A 20,087-nucleotide genomic window follows, 5' to 3' on the forward strand; every position below is an offset into this window, starting at 1 on the left:
GAATGTCAGAGTGCGCAATTTATTTTAGACACTCAGTAGCAACAACAGGGGCATACATGATTTTCCAAAAAAATTGACTGAATAGTATTGGTTCACTTACTTGTAAGGAAAATGCTCTTAGAGCAGGGATAGGTATTAAAGCAGCCATGAAGAAGGCAGTCACATTGCTAATGGAGGTGAGGGCCACACTTGCTCCAGTTCTCTTTAGACATTCGCCTGTTCGGTCCTGTGGAGAGGCATAATAGGTGTAAGCATATCAAAACAAAATTTATGATGGCTATTCCCATAGACATCAGATAACAAATTGTTGTTTTTGAAGGAACATAGTAAGCTCTTCATTCATAGTAAGCTAGAAACTCTATGCATGCAGTACAGCAGCCTCTACTCTCTCCACACTACAAAATAGTTAACTTCTTTAGGATGATCTAATCATATGTTAAATCTACTTCTCACAAAATGTGCCACAACCCTATTGTGCTGGAGAAGAATAGTGGGCATTTTTTCATCAAAGCTAAACAATCCGTGTTTTTGATACAACTATTCCTGCATTATCCTCATATTTCAGCTGATGGTATATCTGCAGGGCTTCTAACACAGAGTGACACTCTTTTTTTAAAAAAGGGTGCAGCAATATAATGCTGGACCACACATTGAGCTAGTCTGTCATTCAAAACCAGAGGGATAATGTTTTTCTACCAAAGGGAACTGTTTACTTTTTGATTTAAAGCACATAAAAGGTCCAGCAGAATGAGACAGTCAAAATGCTTTAAGCTTGCAAACAAAGACACTGGGAACTGAAGAGTCAGTGTATATTGCGTGTGGGGTTTTGGAGAGAGGTGGGGGGGGGGGGGGTGCGGAATTGGTTGGTGATGGGAAGAAAGTCAACCAAATACGGATTTATTTTAGGTTACTACTTTGTCATTGAACTCCAAAAGCCCACACCTAGGTTACAAACATAGACATGAGCTTTGTTAAAAGCCAGTTAAAGTCTAGGCGAGTACTTTCTATTCAAAGTACCCCGCACCCACCCCCCCCATCTCCAGTTGCAAATAAATCTAGTTGTAAAAATGATACTTGCTCTGAAATATCAAATATGCTACCCAAAGGGACAATACGAAAAAGAAACAGAATGCAAGAAAGATCATTTGCCAGCTTCCCTGAAATTAAGTTCTTAGTCTTACCTCAAATGGAATCTTTTTATTATGTCCCGTTTCACTGAACGCATGTGCCAAAAGGAAAACGTCGTCCACTCCCACACCAAGGGCAAGAAAAGGCAAAACCTGCAGAAAGAGGCACATCAATACAATCTAAATTTAACAAGTATCTTAGATGTGGAATTAAAAATGTTACTATTGAAGCAGTTCTGATGAAGTAACTAATATCACTAGTGCTATATTAGTATACTGCGTAAACAACTGTCACAAAATATTTTTCATCTGCATTTCATTCCATGAAGTGCTTGCAATGCTTAACTCTGCAAAATCCAACAAAGTCTTCAGGGATCAAGATTCTGATTGGTCTGCTTCACTAGCAGAAGTATGGCAGGGGAGGCTGTATTTGTGCTGATGCCCCGAGCCCTCAGCCCCGTCTCGGGATGCAATGTGCAGGGACAAAGTCATCAGCATAGACAGAGTAGGCCACTGGCAACTGAGGGTACACCAGTGATCTAGCAGCAGATTAGTCAAAAGCCAATCTGCTAGGTCAAAAATCAAAAACATTTAAAGCTCTCCACCTCTACTGGAGCCCTTGAATTAAGATTGAGTACGTTTGCTTGGTAAAGGTTTGGTACCTTTTTGAAGGCCTCAAAACCTCACACCAGCTCTTAGCTGTCCAGGAATTCTCCCACTCACGCCCCAATAATAGCGGGGATGGGGGTGCTGGACATGGATTGAACATTTTCCCACAGCCTCCCATACCTGAAATATGGGACGGAATCTCAGATGAACCAGGTTTCACCCCATTCTCTGGCCTTCGGTCCGGAGATCCGCTGGGGTTCCTTAATATTTAAGTATTAAGAATAAGTACTTAGAGACATTTCTCTATGCTATAGGTGCTATATAAATGTAAGTTGTTGCTGTAGTAATAGTAGTGACATTAAACTTAATCATTTGAATAAAAGATTAAGGCCATTTATTTCATTAGCACTTAGTCCTGTTTTAGTCCTCAATGTAACATTCGTACATTTCTTGGCTCACAAAGTTTAAGATCAGGAAAGTGAATGTGGTTAGATTTCAAATTTGGAACTAATCTGCATGAGGATTATGTTTTGAGTCAGCGACTGAACTGTCTGTGCTATATAGTTAAATGAGCAATACACAATTACGTCAAGATGTCCAATGCAATCTGAGACTATGATGTATATTTTACTGATGAAACAAAATACATTTCCTTGGTGATAGTCGTTCAGGATCACCATAACACCTTGGTCTCTTCCAGAGGTAATTGAAGTACTGCCAAAAGGTCAAAAGAAGCTGTAGTTCATGGCTGACTCAATTTAATTGGAAATCAGCTTCATACAATATTCTTTTGAGTTGTCGTGAAAATGGCATGTGTTCAGGTCTAATTCAGGGAGATTACAGACCATGATATGGCTTCCATTGTTTACAGTAGTAAATCTTGCTCCCTTGCTTTGGTGGTGCAACACTAGGCCCATTAACAATTAGATTTACTATTTTGCTCCCAGAATATTTGCTAGTATAAATGCTGGAACTGGCTCATGGACATTGCTGTCCTGGAATCCAAGTTAAACATGTGTCAGTATAAACATTTTTTCAGTTTAGCATTCAAGATGTCTAAGAAGAGAGAATACAGCAAAGGAAAAAAATGTTACTTCATACTTTTGACAACCAGATAATTTTGACAATGCAAGTTTATTTGTTTTTAATTTTGTCAGTGTTGGATTGTAGCTCAGGTACGTAAATTAAAAATATATGAAATAACATTATTCAAACAGCAAGTTTTATGATCAATAAGTATGAACCTCTGAAAGCATCCCATGTAATTCCTTTTCCTGAAAAAATATTCTTTAAGAGGTTGCAGTTTAAATTTCTCCAATGAGCTGTTCAAATAATCCAACCGCTGAGTGAAACATTGCAATAAATGTGTTCGGCTGACATTTTTGGGTCACATCCACCATCTTTTAGCATTGGTGACGTTTTCAGGGTAGTTTTTAAAAAATATTTTACTCAGTGCAAATCTGGGATGATTCCACCTTAAATGTGGTAGCGGCTGGGTAAAACGATGTTTTACCCGCTGGCCACAATGGCTGTTTTTCACACTGTACCATCCCAAACCCATTGTATTAATTATGCATTCCCGGGAAACACGCCACTTCCATGGCAGGCAGGCTCTCATTCGCCCGCCATGCATCACCTCGCCGCTTCATCACACCGGGCACCATATTCAAAGTCCAGCCGCATGCACACCTCTCAGTGCTTCCAGCCCAGGACTGCTGCAGAGAAGACATGGCCCTGACAGGCAAAAAGACTGCAGCTCCCAGGTTCAATGACATGTCCCTTGAGTGCCTTTTGGAAGCAGTGGAGGCCCGCAATTATGTCCACTATCCCTGCTATGGCCGGAGGATGGGCAGCAACATCACTAATACGGCTTGGGAGGCGGTGCCAGTGGTGGTCAGTGCCAATGCCTTGCAAGAGAGGACTGCCACCTACTGCCGCTACAAGATGAATGGTCTCCGCCAAGGTAAGTCACTCTTCTCATCACTCTCAATTCACACACTCACAAACCCATCACACATCCACAGGGATCTCACATCTCAAGGGACAACGCCACTAACTCTCCCACATACCCTCACATCTCCATCAGGCTCATACCCTCGCGAGCTCGCGTCCTCATCCCGTCCATGGCTCCACTCACCACACAAACATTCCATGCAGTGCCATGTGTCCAGCTCACACTCTCTCCGTCTGTTTTCAGCAGGAGGAGGTCCCAGACCGGAGGTAGAGTGGACCACATTCGGCCCCTCATTCACTTTGAGGAGTGTGCCATCACACTGACTGGTGAGGACATGGACCATGCCTGCGGCGATGGGGAGGTCAGTGGTGAACACCCTCATAAGGATCCTGCACCACATCATCCCTCTCTCAACGCAAATGTAAGTGCTCTCTCTCCTGCTTTTGACTCTGCTGCCATGCACCAATTATTTCTACTTTGGTTCACAGGGAGCTCTGCCAAGTTAACAACACAGCCAGCCAGCCAGTTCCTCAGCTCCATCCCATGTCCTCATCTCCAGCCAAGAGGACACTTCCTTCATGGAAGAGTTGGAAATAAGCAGCCTGGAAGACTCATCATGCGTTTACCCTCACCCTGTACCAGCGCAGATTCATACCTCGGTGGGACCTAGATCTAGAGCAGGCTCGGGTTCACAATCTGGTGGTCACCGCATGGACACATGTCCACAGCAGGAGGAGGCAGGGTCGTGCCAGCTCCCCGGCACTCAGAGGACTGCTGGGGATCTGGCATCTGTGAGGTCCGAGACAGAATATGAGCCTCTAGATTTAGCCTTCCAACTCATCCCGGAGAGTCAGCAGAAGGCAGGGGAACATCATGCAGAGCTGTTGGAAGCCCTCAGCAGAGTGGCTCACAAATCAGAGTGCGTCCGCCTGCTCTCTGATGAAGTAGTGCCCACATGTGCGTGTATGGAGGTCTCCATGGGGAGGATGGTAGAAGCCATGGAGACCCTGGTCCAGCAGAACGCGGAGATGTGTGCAGACCTTCACTCCATCGCGGGAGCCATGGGCGAGTTCCTCTAGGTGCCCCTTCCCCTCAAGGAGTCAGGCTGGGGTCCCTGGGCACCAGCAGGGAGGAGGAGTGGCAGTTGGGACACCCACTCAGGAATCTCAGAGGCTGTCTTCTCCCTCCGAGTCCCCTTTGCCTGTGACCCCCTCAACACCATCCTCTGTCACTGCAGAGGGAGCAGCTGGCTAATGAGTGACTCTGGAGAAGTGTGTGTGTGGCAGGGCCTTTCAGAGCCTCGTGTAAGCACTCTCCCACGCACACGGATCCTTCATGTATCATACCGACCTCAATGTCCTGAGCATTTTGAATGCTGCCTGCTGGGATTCGCTTTCAGTTGTTCGTCTGAGCCGACCTGTATCTCCGCCCACCCAGTGATCACACTCCCATGCAACACCTGATCTCGCCCACCACGACTGTCCTTTCACTTTCGATTTGGACAGCATGATCTGGATTCGGTTTTACATGCAGTCCCCTGTCTTTTCCCCTCCCCAATCACCCATTTCCGTTCTTCCATCACAGTTGACCCCCTCCCCCGCATCACCTTCTGCCTCCTCTCCGTGACCAACCAGCCACAACCCTTTTCCTTTGGGGATGTGCAGGTGGAGGTGCACGTTCCCTTCCTTCCTGAAAATCTCACCCCCATCCACATTCACCTCCCCGACTTCCTCCTTCCCACCCCCAGGGTCTGTGTCTGCCTCCGAGTCCCAACCAACCACCCTTGCCACCCCTTCTACCACTACAGTCGAACCCTCAACCTCCCACCCTACTGCCTCACTCTGTCCTCTGTCATTCTCACCATTCCCTCATACCACGCCCACCTTCAGTTTGCTCCCCAGGAGACAGTCATAGACCCATCAGACCCCTTCCTTGCACGTTCATTTGGACATCCACCCCCCTCCGGACCCCTTTCCCTACATCCAGATCCCTTCCTTCCCACTCCTTCCCCCTCCCCAACAGAAACCCTTCCCCTCCAGACCCCTCTGCCCCCCCACTTAGTCTGTCCCACTTCCTGACTCCCTCAGACACCCTTACTTCTTCCGCCACCCTTAGTCCATGCCCTCTCCCAACTCATTCCTCCAGACTTACCTCTTCCTCCAGTCTAACTTCTTCCTCCAGCCTTACTCCTTCCCCCTTCTGGACTCCCTCAGACACCCTTGCTTCTTCCTCCACCCTTACCCCCTCTCCTCCCCACACTCCTTCATCCCCTGGACTCCCTCCCCTTTCCGCACTCCTTCCCTTACACCTACCTCCCAAGTTGCCATTTTCTCCCCCGTTACCCCATCCTCCCCCCGTACTCCCTCCACCCCTCCCAACCTCACCGCCCCTGACACCTTCATTACCCCCTCTCCCAACCTCACCGCCCCCGACACCTTCATTCCCCCCTCCCAACCCTCACCCCTGGCCTCAGTTTTTTTTGCTAAACATTAGAAAATCAAAACTCAGCTGAGTGTCTCCTAATTAGTCAGGCAACAAAATGAATGCACTGTTGCTAGCGATGGGAATTCAGAAAACTCCATTCAGATTCTCTTGGTTGACTTTATTGAGGGAGGGAAAGAAATAGCCACCCATTCCCTCCACTTTACTCTTTAAATTGATTATTCATACAGCTCGAAGGAGAAGCCATTACTATATTAATTATAATTTAATCTTAAAACGCCACAATAATAATGAGACACACACCTGGGAATAAATTACTCCACTTCTGATGGATATTATAACGCATAGCATTACTTAAATAGTTACAGGACTGAAAAGTTAACTTATTTTATTTTAGTAAAAAGTAATTGACTTTATGTTGTACCTGAGTTGTTGCAGCATTAAAGGAAATTCCAATCAAAGAACACAGGCCCAATCCTGCAGCCACGGACAGTGCAACCAACAAGACGCCTGCCAGCCCCACAGCACCCTGGGACTTGGCGGAGTCCCACCGTAACATGGTTAAACAGGCATAGGCAAGCTGCAAGCAGAACAAGGGAGAAGACAAGCATTAAAATTTAATTTTTCCTGATGTTTTCTAAATGAAAAATTACTTAAATATAGCTCAAAATGAAATAAAACAATGAGCAATACATTACTCCCACTCAAACACATAGGAGCACTATAAATTATTACAATTTTATGAGAATACAACCAAACCAGTTTGTAGTTGTTGCAAGATTGTTTGGTGTTTCACAGAGGTCTGGAGGCTTGTCTGATTGAACATAAACCGTTTCATTAAAAACTCATAACTATATACATCTCCAAGGTACAGCCCTTCATGGGTGCTGTCTCCGTACTGGCTCCTTCCAGACTTGGCTGCATACAGTCAACCATCATGTGATTCTCTACATCACTATGAGGAAGATACTGTTTCCCTAGTCCCACATTAACCCGAACACCCATATATTACATCTCCCCCAGTCCTTACCCAAATATATTGACAGTACAATTTTCTTTGCTTCCATGCTCCCCATCCCCCCACCCCACAAGTCTCTAACTTTATAAATTCAGACAGTGTGGATGCTTGACAATTCTTCCATACTTTGTTCTTGTCAAGTTTGGAGGAATGGTAGTCTCAGTTGCTTTGTATTGACTTTGTTGGTTTGACGTTGAAATTGTTGTTCGCTGTGTTTCCGGCACTTGGTTGTCTGCATTTGATTAGCTTTTTGTGCTCCTTCGAGTTGCATTTCTCTCTACTAACAACCATGGGTTTGTCCCGTTCCTTCCGAAGGGAATGCTCACTCCGTTCATTCCTAGAGTGGATTTAGATTTTCGTTTTCAGTGGGGGCTGACATGATCTTGCTGGTTGTTGACATTTCAAAAATGGAACCTTCATTTCCATTTGTTACCATGAATGGATAAAAAGAAATCAGAGTCTCCTCGACTTTGTTTTGCTGTCCTTCCATTCTACTGTTCAAGACGGTCTTCATTTCTTCATGTTGCTGAAGGTTTATGTACACCTTTTTCTTTTGATCTTGAAGGACAATCAACTGTTCTTTCAACTGTTTGTTTTCTTGTTGATCTCTTGCCAACTCACACTGTGCTTCAATGCTTTGCTTTGTTGCTACTGATAGTTCCAACGCAGCTTTTTCTGAAGAAGTATTCAACATCTTTTTAACTCCTCATGTTTTTCCAGGATTATGTATTGATTCTTCAAAGAGTCTTTCAGGGCAGCAACTTCTTTGAGTACCTTAGCTGCCTGCTGTTGTGTCTCGCTGCTCTTCTTGTTGAGTTCTTCCAACTCAGCTTTGAAACGAACATTTTCCTGTGGAATAGCTTCATTTTCCTTTTTCAGGTTTTGTTGGCTTTTGGGCACTCTCAGATAGCTTTCCTTCATTCACAGCTAGCTACTAACTCTGCACTGCCACCTGCTGTTTTAGATTAGGTAATGTGTCGGAATTTTCAAAAGGATTTTTTTTCAGCCTTCCGCATGGTTCTCTGCCTCTCTGCTACCATCGTGTGGTTTGCTTGGGCATTGTCTTTTTCCCTTGTGTTGCTTTCTTTGGGTTGCTCTATCCCTCTTTTCAAGCTCTGTACGCTCCACAACTTGAAGATTAAAAAACTTAAAGTTTAAAACACTTGTCAAAGAACTTTAATAGCTCATCAAAACTGGTTGAGGATTCATCAATGCCTTGCATTAGGATTACTTCATCAATACACCAAACCAGTACAAAACATATTAACTTGTACTATTTCTACTTCTACTTTCTTGCTTAATACTGATTTACTCCTGTAATCTAAAAAATTTCTTCTCCATGATGCCCAATTTTGGGTCTGGTTTGGCTGTTGCATCAGCTCAATTGATCTGCTGGTTTTCATTTACTATCCATGGCTATTTTTCATAACCTCTTTAAGATGGCTCTGCAGCTGCTTCTTATTTTGCTCTTTGTTCCTGCGCTGGTTGGGTTTTGGTGGGCTCCCATCGCGCTGACGGGGCTTTTTTTTAAATTTATGCTCTCTGCGGGAGACCTTCAAAACAGCTTGTTTGGCCTAGCTACTTGCTTTTTAAGCCTGGGAATCAAAGGGAAGACGAATTTCTGCTCCTTCTACTGTTTTAAAAACTTTTTTTTTCATTTAGTTGAGCTTGGCCGCCATGTGTTATGGCACCGGCTGTGGACCCATTGCTGCAGCTTTCCTGCAGCTGCATTCTGGAATGCTAGTGCTGATCATGATAGCTGAATTATAGCTGCTATTTTAAAAGGGTAATCTCATTTGCTTCCTGAATTTTGCTCTCTTTTTTTTGATTTGGCTACGTCCTATAACAATGCGTTCACTCAGGTTCTTCTTTTCATTTGCACAATGGATTATTCTTCTGACTTTCAGCATTTTTTCTTTTTTTTTGAATTTTGCTCTGCCTTTTCTTTATTCATTTATGGAATGTGGGCTTCACTAGCTGGGCCAGCATTTATTGCCCATCCCTAGTTGTCTTTGAGAAGGTGGTGGTGAGCTGCCTTCTTGAACCACTGCAGTCCATGTGGTGTAGGTACACCCAAGGTGCTGTTAGGAAGGGAGTTCCAGGATTTTGACCCAGCGACAGTGAAGGAACGGCGATATATTTCCAAGTCAGGATGGTGAGTGACTTGAGGGGAACTTCCAGGTGGTGGTGTTCCCATCTATCTGCTGCCCTTGTCCTTCTAGACTAGATGGTAGTGGCGTGGGTTTGGAAGGTGCTGTTGTAGGAGATTGGTGAATTCTGGCACACTGCTGCTTCTGTGTGTTGGTGGTGGAAGGAGTGAATGTTGTGGATGTGGTGCCAGTCAAGCAGGCTGCTTTGTCCTGGATGGTGTCAAGCTTTTTGAGTGTTGTGGGAGCTGCACTCATCCAGGCAAGTGGGGAGTATTCCACCACACTCCTGACTTGTGCTTTGTAGATGGTGGACAGGTTTTGGGGAGTCAGGAGGTGGGTTGCTCATTGCACAATTCCTAGCCTCTGACCTGGTTTTGTGGCCACAGTATTTATATGGCTAGTCCAGTTCAGTTTCTGATCAACGGTGACCCCAAGGATGTTGATAGTGGGGGATTGCGTGATGGTAATGCCATTGAACATCAAGAGGTGATGGCTGAATTCCCTCTTGTTGGAGATGGTAATTGCCTGACATATGTGTGGTGCAAATGTTACTTGCCACTTGTCAGCCCAAGCCTGGATATTGTCCAGGTCTTGTTGCATTTGGCACATGGACTGCTTCAGTATCTCAGGAGTCACGAATGGTGAACATTGTGCAATCATCAGCAAGCATCCCCACTGTTGACCTTATGATGGAAGGAAGGTCATTAATGAAGCAGCTAAAGATGGTTGGGCCAAGGACACTACCCTGAGAAACTCCTGCAGTGATGTCCTGGAGCTGAGAAGTCTGACGGCCAACAACCACAACCATCTTCCTTTGTGCTAGGTATGACTCCAACCAGTGGAGCATTTTCCCCCCGATTCCCATTGAGTCCAGTTTTGCCAGGGCTCCTTGATGCCACACTCTGACAAATGCTGCCTTGATGTCAAGGGCAGTCACTCTCGCCTCACCTCGGGAGTTCAGCTCTTCGTCCGTGTTTGAACCAAGGCTGTAATGAGGTCAGGGGCTGAGTGGCCCTGGCAGAACCCAAACTGGGCATCAGTGAGCAGGTTATTGCTAAGCAAGTGCCGCTTGATAGCACAGTTGATGACCCCTTCCATTACTTTACTGATGATGGAGAGTAGACTGATGGGGCGATCATTAGCCGCGTTGGATTTGTCCTGCCTGTTGTGTACAGGACATACCTGGGCAATTTTCCACATAGCTGGGTAGATGCTAGTGTTGTAGCTGCACTGGAACAGCTTGGCTAGGGGCGTGGCAAATTCTGGAGCACAAGTGTTCAGTACTATTGCTGGAAAATGTCAGAGCCCATAGCCTTTGCAGTATCCAGTGCCTTCAGCTGTACCTTGATATCAGATGGAGTGAATCAAATCGGCTGAAGGCTGGCATCTGTGGTGCTGGGGACTTCCGGAGGAGGCCGCGATGGATCATCCAATTGGCACTTTTGGCTGAAGACTGTAGTAAACGCTTCAGCCTCATCTCTTGCACTGATGTGCTGGGCTCCTCCATCATTGAGGATAGAGATATTTGTGGAGCCTCCTCCTCCACTGAGTTGTTTGATTGTCCACCACCATTCACAACTGGATGTGGCAGGACTGCAGAGCTTAGATCTGATCCTTTGGTTGTGGGATCACTTAGCCCTGTCTATCACTTGCTGCTTATGTTGTTTGGCACGCAAGTAGTCCTGTTTTATAGCTTCACCAGGTTGACACCTAATTTTTAGGTATGCCTGGTGCTGCTCCTGGCATGCCCTCCTGCACTCTTCATTGAACCAGGGTTGACCCCCTGGCTTGATGGTAATGGTAGAGTGGGGGATATGCCGGGCCATGAGGTTACAGGTTGTGTTTGAGTGCATTTTTGCTGCTGTTGATGGCCCACAACGCCTCATAGATGCCCATTCTTGAGTTGCTAGATCTGTTTGAAATCTATCCCATTTAGCACGGTAGTAGTGCTACAAAACATGATGGACTGTATCCTCAATGTGAAGGCCGAACTTCATCTCCACAATGACTATGCGGTGGTTACTCCTACCGATACTGTCATGGACACATGCATCTGCGGCAGGCAGGTTGATGAGGATGAGGTCAAGTATGTTTTTCCCCCTTGTTGGTTCCCTCACCCAGTGACCCAGTCTAGCAGCTGTCTCTGTTAGGACTCGGTCAGCATGGTCTGTGGTGGTGCTACCAAGCCACTCTTGGTGATGGACATTGAAGTCCCCACCCAGAGTACATTCTGTGCCCTTTCCACCCTCAATGCTTCCTCCTAGCGGTGTTCAACATGGAGGAGCACTGATTCATCAGTTGGGGGAGGGCAGTACGTGGTAATCAGCAGGAGTTTCCTTGCCCATGTTTGACCTGGTGCCACGAGACTTCATGGGGTCCGGAGTCAATGTTGAGGACTCCCAGGGCAAATCCCTCTCAACTATATACCACTGCGCCGCCACCTCTGCTGGACCTGTCCAGCCGGTGGGACAGGACATACCCAGGGATGGTGATGGTGGTGTCTGGGACATTATCTGCAAGTCATGATCCCGTGAGGATGACTATGTCAAGCTGTTGCTTCTGTGATACAGCTATCCCAATTTTGGCACTAGCCCCCAGATGTTAGTAAGGAGGACTTTGCAGGGCCAACAGGGCTGAGATTGTCGTTGTCGTTTCCGGTGCCTAGGTCGATGCCAGATCTGTGGGTATGTCAGACCAGGTAAGGACGACAGATTTCCTTCCCTAAAGGACATTAGTGAACCAGGTGGATTTTTACAACAATCGACAATGGTTCCATGGTCATCATCGGACTTTTAATTCCAGATTTTTATTGAATTCAAATTCCACCAGTTGCCACGGCGGGATTCGTACCCGGGCCCCCAGAGCATTACCCTGGGTCTCTGGAATACTAGTCCAGCGACAATACCACTAAGCCACCACCTCCCCGTTTGCGATTCAGCTAGGTCCTATGACTCTGCCTCTGCGTTCAATCAGGTCTAACTTTTCATCTGTACAGTGGATTCTTCTGCTTTTTATCCTTTTTTGAATTTTGTTTAGCCTTTTGTGATCTAGCTAGGTCCTTTGACTCTGTGATTGATCAGAGCTGCAATGGACCTCCATGTGCTCTAATGGAGTCCTTCAGCCTCCACCTCTGCATTGGAGCTTTTCGTTTTTAGGCGATCTCCACATGTGTCTTCGATTTAGGCACTCTGCTCAGGCCAGGTTTCAGTTTCTTTAGCTTTTCACGCTTTGAGATTCTGGGTTCCTTCTCCAGAATTTCGGGGTCCATCCTTCACTGCCACCATGTTGTAAGGTTTTTTGGTGTCTCACTAAGAGGTCTGGAGGCTTATATGGTTGAACATAAAACATTTATTAGTTATCTATAACTATATATATCCCAAAAGTACAGCCCTGCATGGGTGCTGTCTCCATACTGGCTCCTTCCAGACTCTACTATACACAGGCTACCATCATGTGGCTCTCTACATCAATACGTACTGTTTCCCCAGTCCCACATTAACTTACTCTGCCGAACACCTTATGCTACAGTAACTAGCAGCTTCTCTAATATTTTTCATTGTTAGAAGTACTGATGCTGTTATTTCCATAGTTGCAATCTCTGATACACAGAATGACGTACCATTAGAAGATAGCCACCAGCCACACGTATAACACTGACATTGGAAAATGACTTGAGGATGTCCTCTAGGGTAGTAGTAGAGAATGAAAGAACCTTCTGGGTTGAATTCTGTGCAACACTTTGATGGACAACCTGTTGAAAATGTTATAAAAAAGAACTTTAAAAGGAGATAACTCATTTGATTGCCAATAAGCATTTTCAGTAAAAATTGTATCCAAATTCTTTAGTTTTCTTAAAATAGTTGCAACAAAGGACTGAAAAATGACCAGATCAGTTAATAATTAATCAATTAGGTATAAAGATTCAGAGCCTCCATATAATCTTTGCAGTAATTTTGAAATTTACCTAAGGTCCACAGCAACATTAGAAAATGAGATAAGCTATTTCATGCTCGTCATCTTACTTGAACCGCATTTCTGATTTACAGACATTTAATGAACCTCCTATTCTGCTTATATGTAAAACAGTCTTTGTTTCTTGCACCCGCCCCCCCACCGCCCCCCCACCCTTCCTCCATTGACAGTAAAATTCACCGCTTAGGCAATTCATCAGGTTCTTCTTCATTCAAACAAAAAAGAAATATTCTGGGCTTCTCATTCATGCTTCATTGGCTGGCCAGCACACAGGGTCACAGGCTGCTTTAAAAAGGTCACTGCCCGGGAAACAAATGCCAGATGATGTCACATGACCCTACCAATGGGACTGCAGCTGTGAGCAGATTCTGTGCCTAGCTAATGTTTTCCAGACACCTTTTTTAATAAACAGAGTAACAATCACAGTGGGTGACTGTTGCTCACTTCAGTGTAGGCTTTGTTTGTTTCTATATTATGTTTGTAAATGCAGCTGAAAACAAATGTTATTCTAAGTTTGGTTGAAATATTAACACAACATTTGTTTGGATTAAAAGTACAATCTCCACAGGTAGTATTCCAAAAAAAAAGCAATACCAATGATTCTGAATCCCAACAGGTTTATCTCAAATCAGGCACTGCATAGCATAGATTTTTTTTGTAGACTGTGCAAGCAAAAAGAGACAGAAGCAGGCTTCACTGCAGGAAGCCAAATCTGGAAGCTAAATAGACCATTCAACAGACACATCCTTCCTATTACACATAGCCTTATATGCAAAGTTTTCTAAACATTGAAATACAACTTATCGTATTTCCAACTCTAAAGTTAAAATGAAAAAACATGCACAAAAACTTACAACGCTAATGGGATTTTATTTATTTAGAATAAGTTAAATAATCAAATGATGGTTTTGTAAAATAGCTGGAAAACCTGAAGGTCTCCGAAAATGTTTCAAAGCACTTCACGCACAATATACTACCTTGAAGTGCAGTGACTGTTGTTATGTAGGGCAAATACAGCAGTCATTCTGCATACAGCAAGATCCCACAGTCAGACGGATGGCTACAATGTTGTAAAGTGAATATTGTGGTAGCTAACTCTTTCCTTAGGTTCTAAAATATTATTTACTGTATGTCCTGATTCAATGTATTGGTCTCACCATATAAACAAAAGCATTTTTAATTTACTTTTATTTTTCATTTTACCTCAACATATTTCCTTTGCCAGGCCTCTAGAATGGCTGCAGCTTTGTCCGGATTCCAGTTGATATCCGAAACGTAGTAATAATCCTTGAAGTGCTCATACATCTGCTTGGGGGTCATTAACTGAAACATGGTCTGGAAAGCCCGGGCACTGAACAGAGGCACAGAAAGATGGGGGTTGGGAAAAAATAAACATCATCAGGAAGAGAACTCAGTTTACAAAGTCATAAATGAAATGCTCAAGATCTCTTAGCTACTTCTTTCACCCTCTAAAAATTTGACTTTTATTAAGCTGGAATGCTGTTTAAGTGAATGAACTTGTGAACAAACATACAACATGCCTGCCCCTAGTTTGTCTTAGAAGCAGGATAGAAAACATGAGTATTTTTGCCTCGAAGGAGGCCTATTTTATTGATTAGTTCATTAGGTTCTGTATTGTAGAGTAAAGTTGAACACCACTTGAAACCAGGTTGGAAACCTTTTTTGGGATGAGAATTTATTTTTCTTTTTCTCTGCTTACTTCCCTCATGATCTGTTTATGAAGAGGCAATGTCCTCAAGGAAGCCAGAACTGTGACTTCATGATTGTTATCAATGGCAGTCTTATCATGGTACTCAGATGAAAAAATGCAATTCAAGCAGGCCTAAAATGGAAAATATCATTCTCCCATCACTCCAAAACAAAACACCTACCCCTCCGCCTAAAGAAGTCTATGAGTAGAGATAATGGACAACTCCCTTTTTCAGTTTAATAAAACGACTCCCCAAATGATAGCTCAGTAGCTTTATATAACACATTGTGCAGTTTGAGCCAGACTAAAACACTGGTCCACACTAAAAGATTATAAATAAACATGCTAGTTTAGATTATATATTTACTTAAAAATACATTTAAATATGGCTATTTATGCACTCCCATAATGGATTCTCCTGTCACTTTGACAGATGAGTGTTCAGCAGTAAAAAACCTAGTTTGTAGTCAAGGTTGATGTTGCCTCATGTGTGACATTAGACCAAGTCTAGATTTGGATAAGCAATTGCAAATACTGCTTATGAAGTCAGTGGTGGAGGGATGGATGGAGGCAGTGGCTTTGTGCCATGCTTGCTTATCCTGAAGGCACTTGACTCTGTTCTCCCCAAATGTTGAAATTGCTTTATGGTGGAGACTTCTCCATTTGAGCCTGTCCAAGGTTGTTTTTCCCCACATGTTGGGATCCAGCTTGCAGGCTCTGAGATTAGCTTTCAGATTGTCTTCATATCTAAGTTTGGGTCGTCCTGTGGTGCGGATTCCCACGCTCAGCTGGCTGTACAGTACTGTCTTTAGTATGTGGGAATCCTTCATGCGGACCACCTGACCAACCCAGCGACGCTGAGCTTTGGTGAGCATGCACTCGATGCCAGATATGCAGCACTTTCCAAGAACCTTGGTGTTGGGGATTTTGTCCTGCTACCTGATGTTGCAAATAGATCTCAGGCAGTGAAGAGTCTAGTTGCTTTACGTGATGCTGGTAGGTTGTCCAAGTGTCGCACCCATAAAGAAGTGATACAACACCACAGCCTGGTAGCCTTTGATCTTTGTTTGGAGACAAACTCCATGCTCTTTTCAAAGTCTATGAGTGAGCCTGCCAAATGTTGCGCTTGATTTTGCCAGGTGATGGTTGATTTTGTCATCTAGTGTAGTGTTATTGGAGAGGATACTCCCAAGATAGCAAAACTTCTGTCCTGAATGGAGGGGTGTGTTGCTGATAGTGATTGTGGGGTCTTGGAGTGTGTGACCAGGGATAGGTCGATTCAAGATCTCTGACATCTCTGGCACTTCCATACATAACAGGAAATGTGGCCATTTTTGAAAACAAATCATTTAAATATCTGTGTCTTTACAAAAAGAGTTGTTTTCCCTAAGACAAAATCCTTCTTTGGTGTACAAAAAGTCAGCAGTTCAAGCTATTAAGACTTTTCACTTTTAACAAACAGTCTACTTGGAAAGTTTCCCCTTCCCAGGTGATTGCTCAGTGAATATTTACAACATATAGGGCATGATTTTGTGGGTTTCTGAACCCCACTGTTAGACTTAAAGAGGGATCCAAAGCCTGCATTGGCCAGCGGCAGGCCTTCCCTGGGATCAAAGGCCCTGGGGTCAGAAATCACCCCGAGCACCCCTCCCACCACCTCTGAGAGCTGCTGGCTGATCAGAGGCCAACAGTTCCTCATTTCCGTCAGCACCACTGGGGGTAGCTGCCAGTAATGCACTCATCAGAGGCCCAGAATATGGGAGGGACCCAGGCCACAGGTGAGTAAGGATAGGATGGGGGTCAGGGGAGGGGACCATGGGACAGAGGGGGCAGGGGTGGCTCCCAACACTCTCCCCCACTTACAGGTGCCAGGCCACTCAATCAGGCACTGAGTGCCTTTGAACGAGGAAACCATTTCCCCCTACACCCCATTCCCCCCAGGAAGGGTTTTCATTTTGCACCCGCTGCTAGTATCAGGATAAGGCCCTTAAGTGGACATTAATTATCCACTTAAGGGCCTTAACTGCCATCGGAGTGGGAAGGCCGCCAACAAGCCTTCCGGATCTGAACTTAATTGGGGCAGAGCTGGGAAGGCGGTGTGATCCTCAACTGCACCCTCATGCCAATTAATTGCACTCTCCACCCTCAGACTCCAATCTTGCCTTGTGGGGAGGATATTAAATTCCACCTACTTTGTACGAAACAGTCACTCAAATTGATTTTCCCAAGAGCGTCCACCCATCTCCATAACCGACTCCTGTGGGGGCTCAAAATCAGGCCCATAGTGTGGCCTTGACCAGAAGATCCTTAGTTAGGTTTCAATGCTGTGTATTTCTGTTTCCTGATTGCTGTGCACTAAGTGAAACTATAACTTGGGTTGTGCAAATTGATTTCAGTTCCAATCTAGTTTGATTGTTTACCTGTGTAGTTTTCCGCTGTTGTTCTTTGTGGTACCTCCTAAAATTAGCTCCTCTTGCCAATGCATGTACTTTTTGGACAGCCCCTGGCAACCACCACTTAACACTCGGGCAATATCAAGAGGCTGAAAATATAGTAAAGTATCATTAGACAACTGAATACCATATAATTACAAACAGTAACAAGAGGGTTCATTATTTTCCACATTTTTCAATTTACAATTCAGATACACTTTTAATTAACACATGGGCCAGAATATTTACCTTGTAGGGCAGGCTTGGTGGGGGTGGCCAGGAAGCTGACCACTGCCCGTGATTGGCTCCGCACCACGATTTCACACGAGAGGGCCAATTAAGACCCGTCCCACATGAATCATGAGCAGCAGCGCTGAGTGGTGCCGGTGTGGTTGGGGGTGGGGGTGGGGGGAGGAGGGAGAACCGGGCCTAGCATGCAGTTTGCACATGCGTGCGAAAGAGCGCTTCAATCTCCCTCTGAGGCAAGGAGCTGCTTCAAGGAGATTGAAGCGCTTTTTAAAAAAATTAATATAGACAGTAAAAAATTAATAAAACATGCCCCCACTCATGTGACTCTGTCACATGAGATGGGACATGTTTTTAATTCCAAAATAAAGTTTAATTTAATGTGTATTAGCTTTAGGAAACCTCATCCCGTTAGGTTGGACGGGCAGATTAATTTCAAGTTAATGAGGTTGTTAATGGCCTTAATAGGCCTTTTAATTATCGGCGGGCGCGCAGCCGACTTCAGCGCACGCCCGTTGAACGAAACATCGCAAGACTGCATGGTGATGTCGGGACGCACGCCCAATGTCATCATGTGTCATTTCATGCTCGGGCGTGTCGGGCACACGCCTGCGCACCCAATGTGATATTCTGGCCGTGGAAGAAATGATAATTAAGGCAAATTGTCTATGTCAATGTTTCACAATGAAAGTTCAGTAATAATTACCATGGTATGAATCCCAATTTAGGTAGAAGGTCTACATTTATTACTTACTGTTGTTGAGTTTTTATTAGGGGCAGTATGTGGACACTCTGGATCTGCAGGGTTCAGGCATGGGCGATCCATGTAACCATGTCCAACCCCAGCCTTGTTCAGCATCTCCTCCCAACCATCCACCTCATACTTTAGGTTCTTCAACTCATCCAGAAATTCTAAGGGGTCAAGATTTGTCCACTGCAACTGCAGTTTACCTCTGTCAAGAAATAGATACAGTCTTCAATTAAAAAATAACATTTAAAAGTGTTACTACAGATGGGAGCTGCATTATGAGCTTAGCTGCATTATGAACTAATTGATTTCTGCCGGGGCTGCCATCCCTATTAAAGAGGCTGCTTATCCCTGGGAGCTGTTGGCCAATCACTGGGTGGGGAGCGGGGGAGGGGTGGGGTTGGGGGGTGGGGAGCGGGGTGGGGAGCGGGGTGGGGGGGGGGGGGGGGGGGGGGGTGCAACCAGCTCAACAACCTCACCAGCACCGCCAAGAGCTGTGGCCACTGCTGGAACTGCACCTAGAAGAGGATGCCACAGAAGGATGGTATCCTGCCACCAGGTAAGTGGAGTTGGGGGGCATCAGGACCAGTCACACAGGCTGTGGTGAGAGGGGTGTGGGGGGCTGGTGGAAGCTTGATGAGGGCAGGTGCAGCCATAGCCATGGGAGCAGCTATTTCTGCCAAAGAACCCTTCCCTGGGCCAATCAGTGCCCAAATAGGAGACCCCACCCATATCTACTGAACCCACGAGGGGACCACCAGGGTTTATCTGGCAGTTTTCCCATGAGGCAGAGGGCCTGCCCGGCACTGCTAAAATGCCAGTGGTGGGAAGAGGCCCTTAATTGGCTTAATTAGTCTCTGGGTGGGAAGACCATCCACCACCTTCTTCACCACTAGCAAGATGACATGGCAACGGGATGATGATAGGTTCTCTCCCACCACTCCCGTGTCCCCCCTCCCATCTTCCCTTGCCAGTTTTGGGCACCCAGCTGCCAAGCTAATAAAATCTAGCCTGCTGGCATAGACCTTTTGTGCCAAATGACTTCTTTCTGTGCTACAAATTCTATGTAATGAAATATTCATATAGTTTGTTCATTAGAATACCACATGGCATCAAATTTTCACAAACTATATTGCATATAGTCATATCACTTTGTGGGCAAGATTTTCATGTTAAGAGAGGGTAGCAAGGTTACTGCTGCAGTCAAATCTATGTTTTCTCTTTGCCGTGAACAAAAGCAAATTTAAAATGTTCAACTTTTGTTTCAGCCATTTTTGTAGGCCGCCCTGTGAACATCTTATCTCCCCACTGTGCCCTACTGATAGCTCCATAACTAGAGAAAGGAAGAAAATCAAAAGCATGGTAACATTGCTGCTGTAAACAAGTGAAATATCACGGGTAAATTTTCATCTTTAGCACTCCCCAAATGGGCTTACCACACCAGAAGCACATATTGTGAAATTGGTGCACAGATTTTTCATGGGGATCGATTATGACTTCCACTGCCAGACAGAAAGCTAGTGGTACCATACTGAATGCCCATTATACTCCCAACTCAATTTTTCTTCTCATTGAAATGGAAAGGAAAACTCGTTGTGCTATATAATGGGTGGTCAATTCACAATATTGAGTTCATCAGCCTAACAGTGAAACTTAAAATCTTCCCCACCACCTTCTG

General features: G+C 45.0%; 1 protein-coding gene across 2 annotated transcripts in view; it reads right to left on the reverse strand.

Moving 5' to 3' along the window:
* ptch1 (patched 1) overlaps positions 1 to 20,087 on the reverse strand; it is an 88,773-nt gene that overhangs the window by 39,655 nt on the left and 29,031 nt on the right. For both annotated transcript variants that reach the window (XM_078568396.1, XM_078568406.1), the window contains exons 6-12: positions 18,416 to 18,614; positions 17,404 to 17,525; positions 14,476 to 14,623; positions 12,920 to 13,051; positions 6,557 to 6,712; positions 1,182 to 1,280; positions 101 to 226 (exon numbers count right to left, since the gene is read on the reverse strand). In XM_078568396.1, coding sequence (XP_078424522.1) covers positions 101 to 226; positions 1,182 to 1,280; positions 6,557 to 6,712; positions 12,920 to 13,051; positions 14,476 to 14,623; positions 17,404 to 17,525; positions 18,416 to 18,614 — 982 coding nt within the window. The remainder of the gene's footprint in view (positions 1 to 100; positions 227 to 1,181; positions 1,281 to 6,556; positions 6,713 to 12,919; positions 13,052 to 14,475; positions 14,624 to 17,403; positions 17,526 to 18,415; positions 18,615 to 20,087) is intronic.

This window comes from Cetorhinus maximus, chromosome 2 (genome assembly GCF_964194155.1).
Source record: "Cetorhinus maximus chromosome 2, sCetMax3.hap1.1, whole genome shotgun sequence".
Lineage (NCBI taxonomy): Eukaryota > Metazoa > Chordata > Chondrichthyes > Lamniformes > Cetorhinidae > Cetorhinus > Cetorhinus maximus.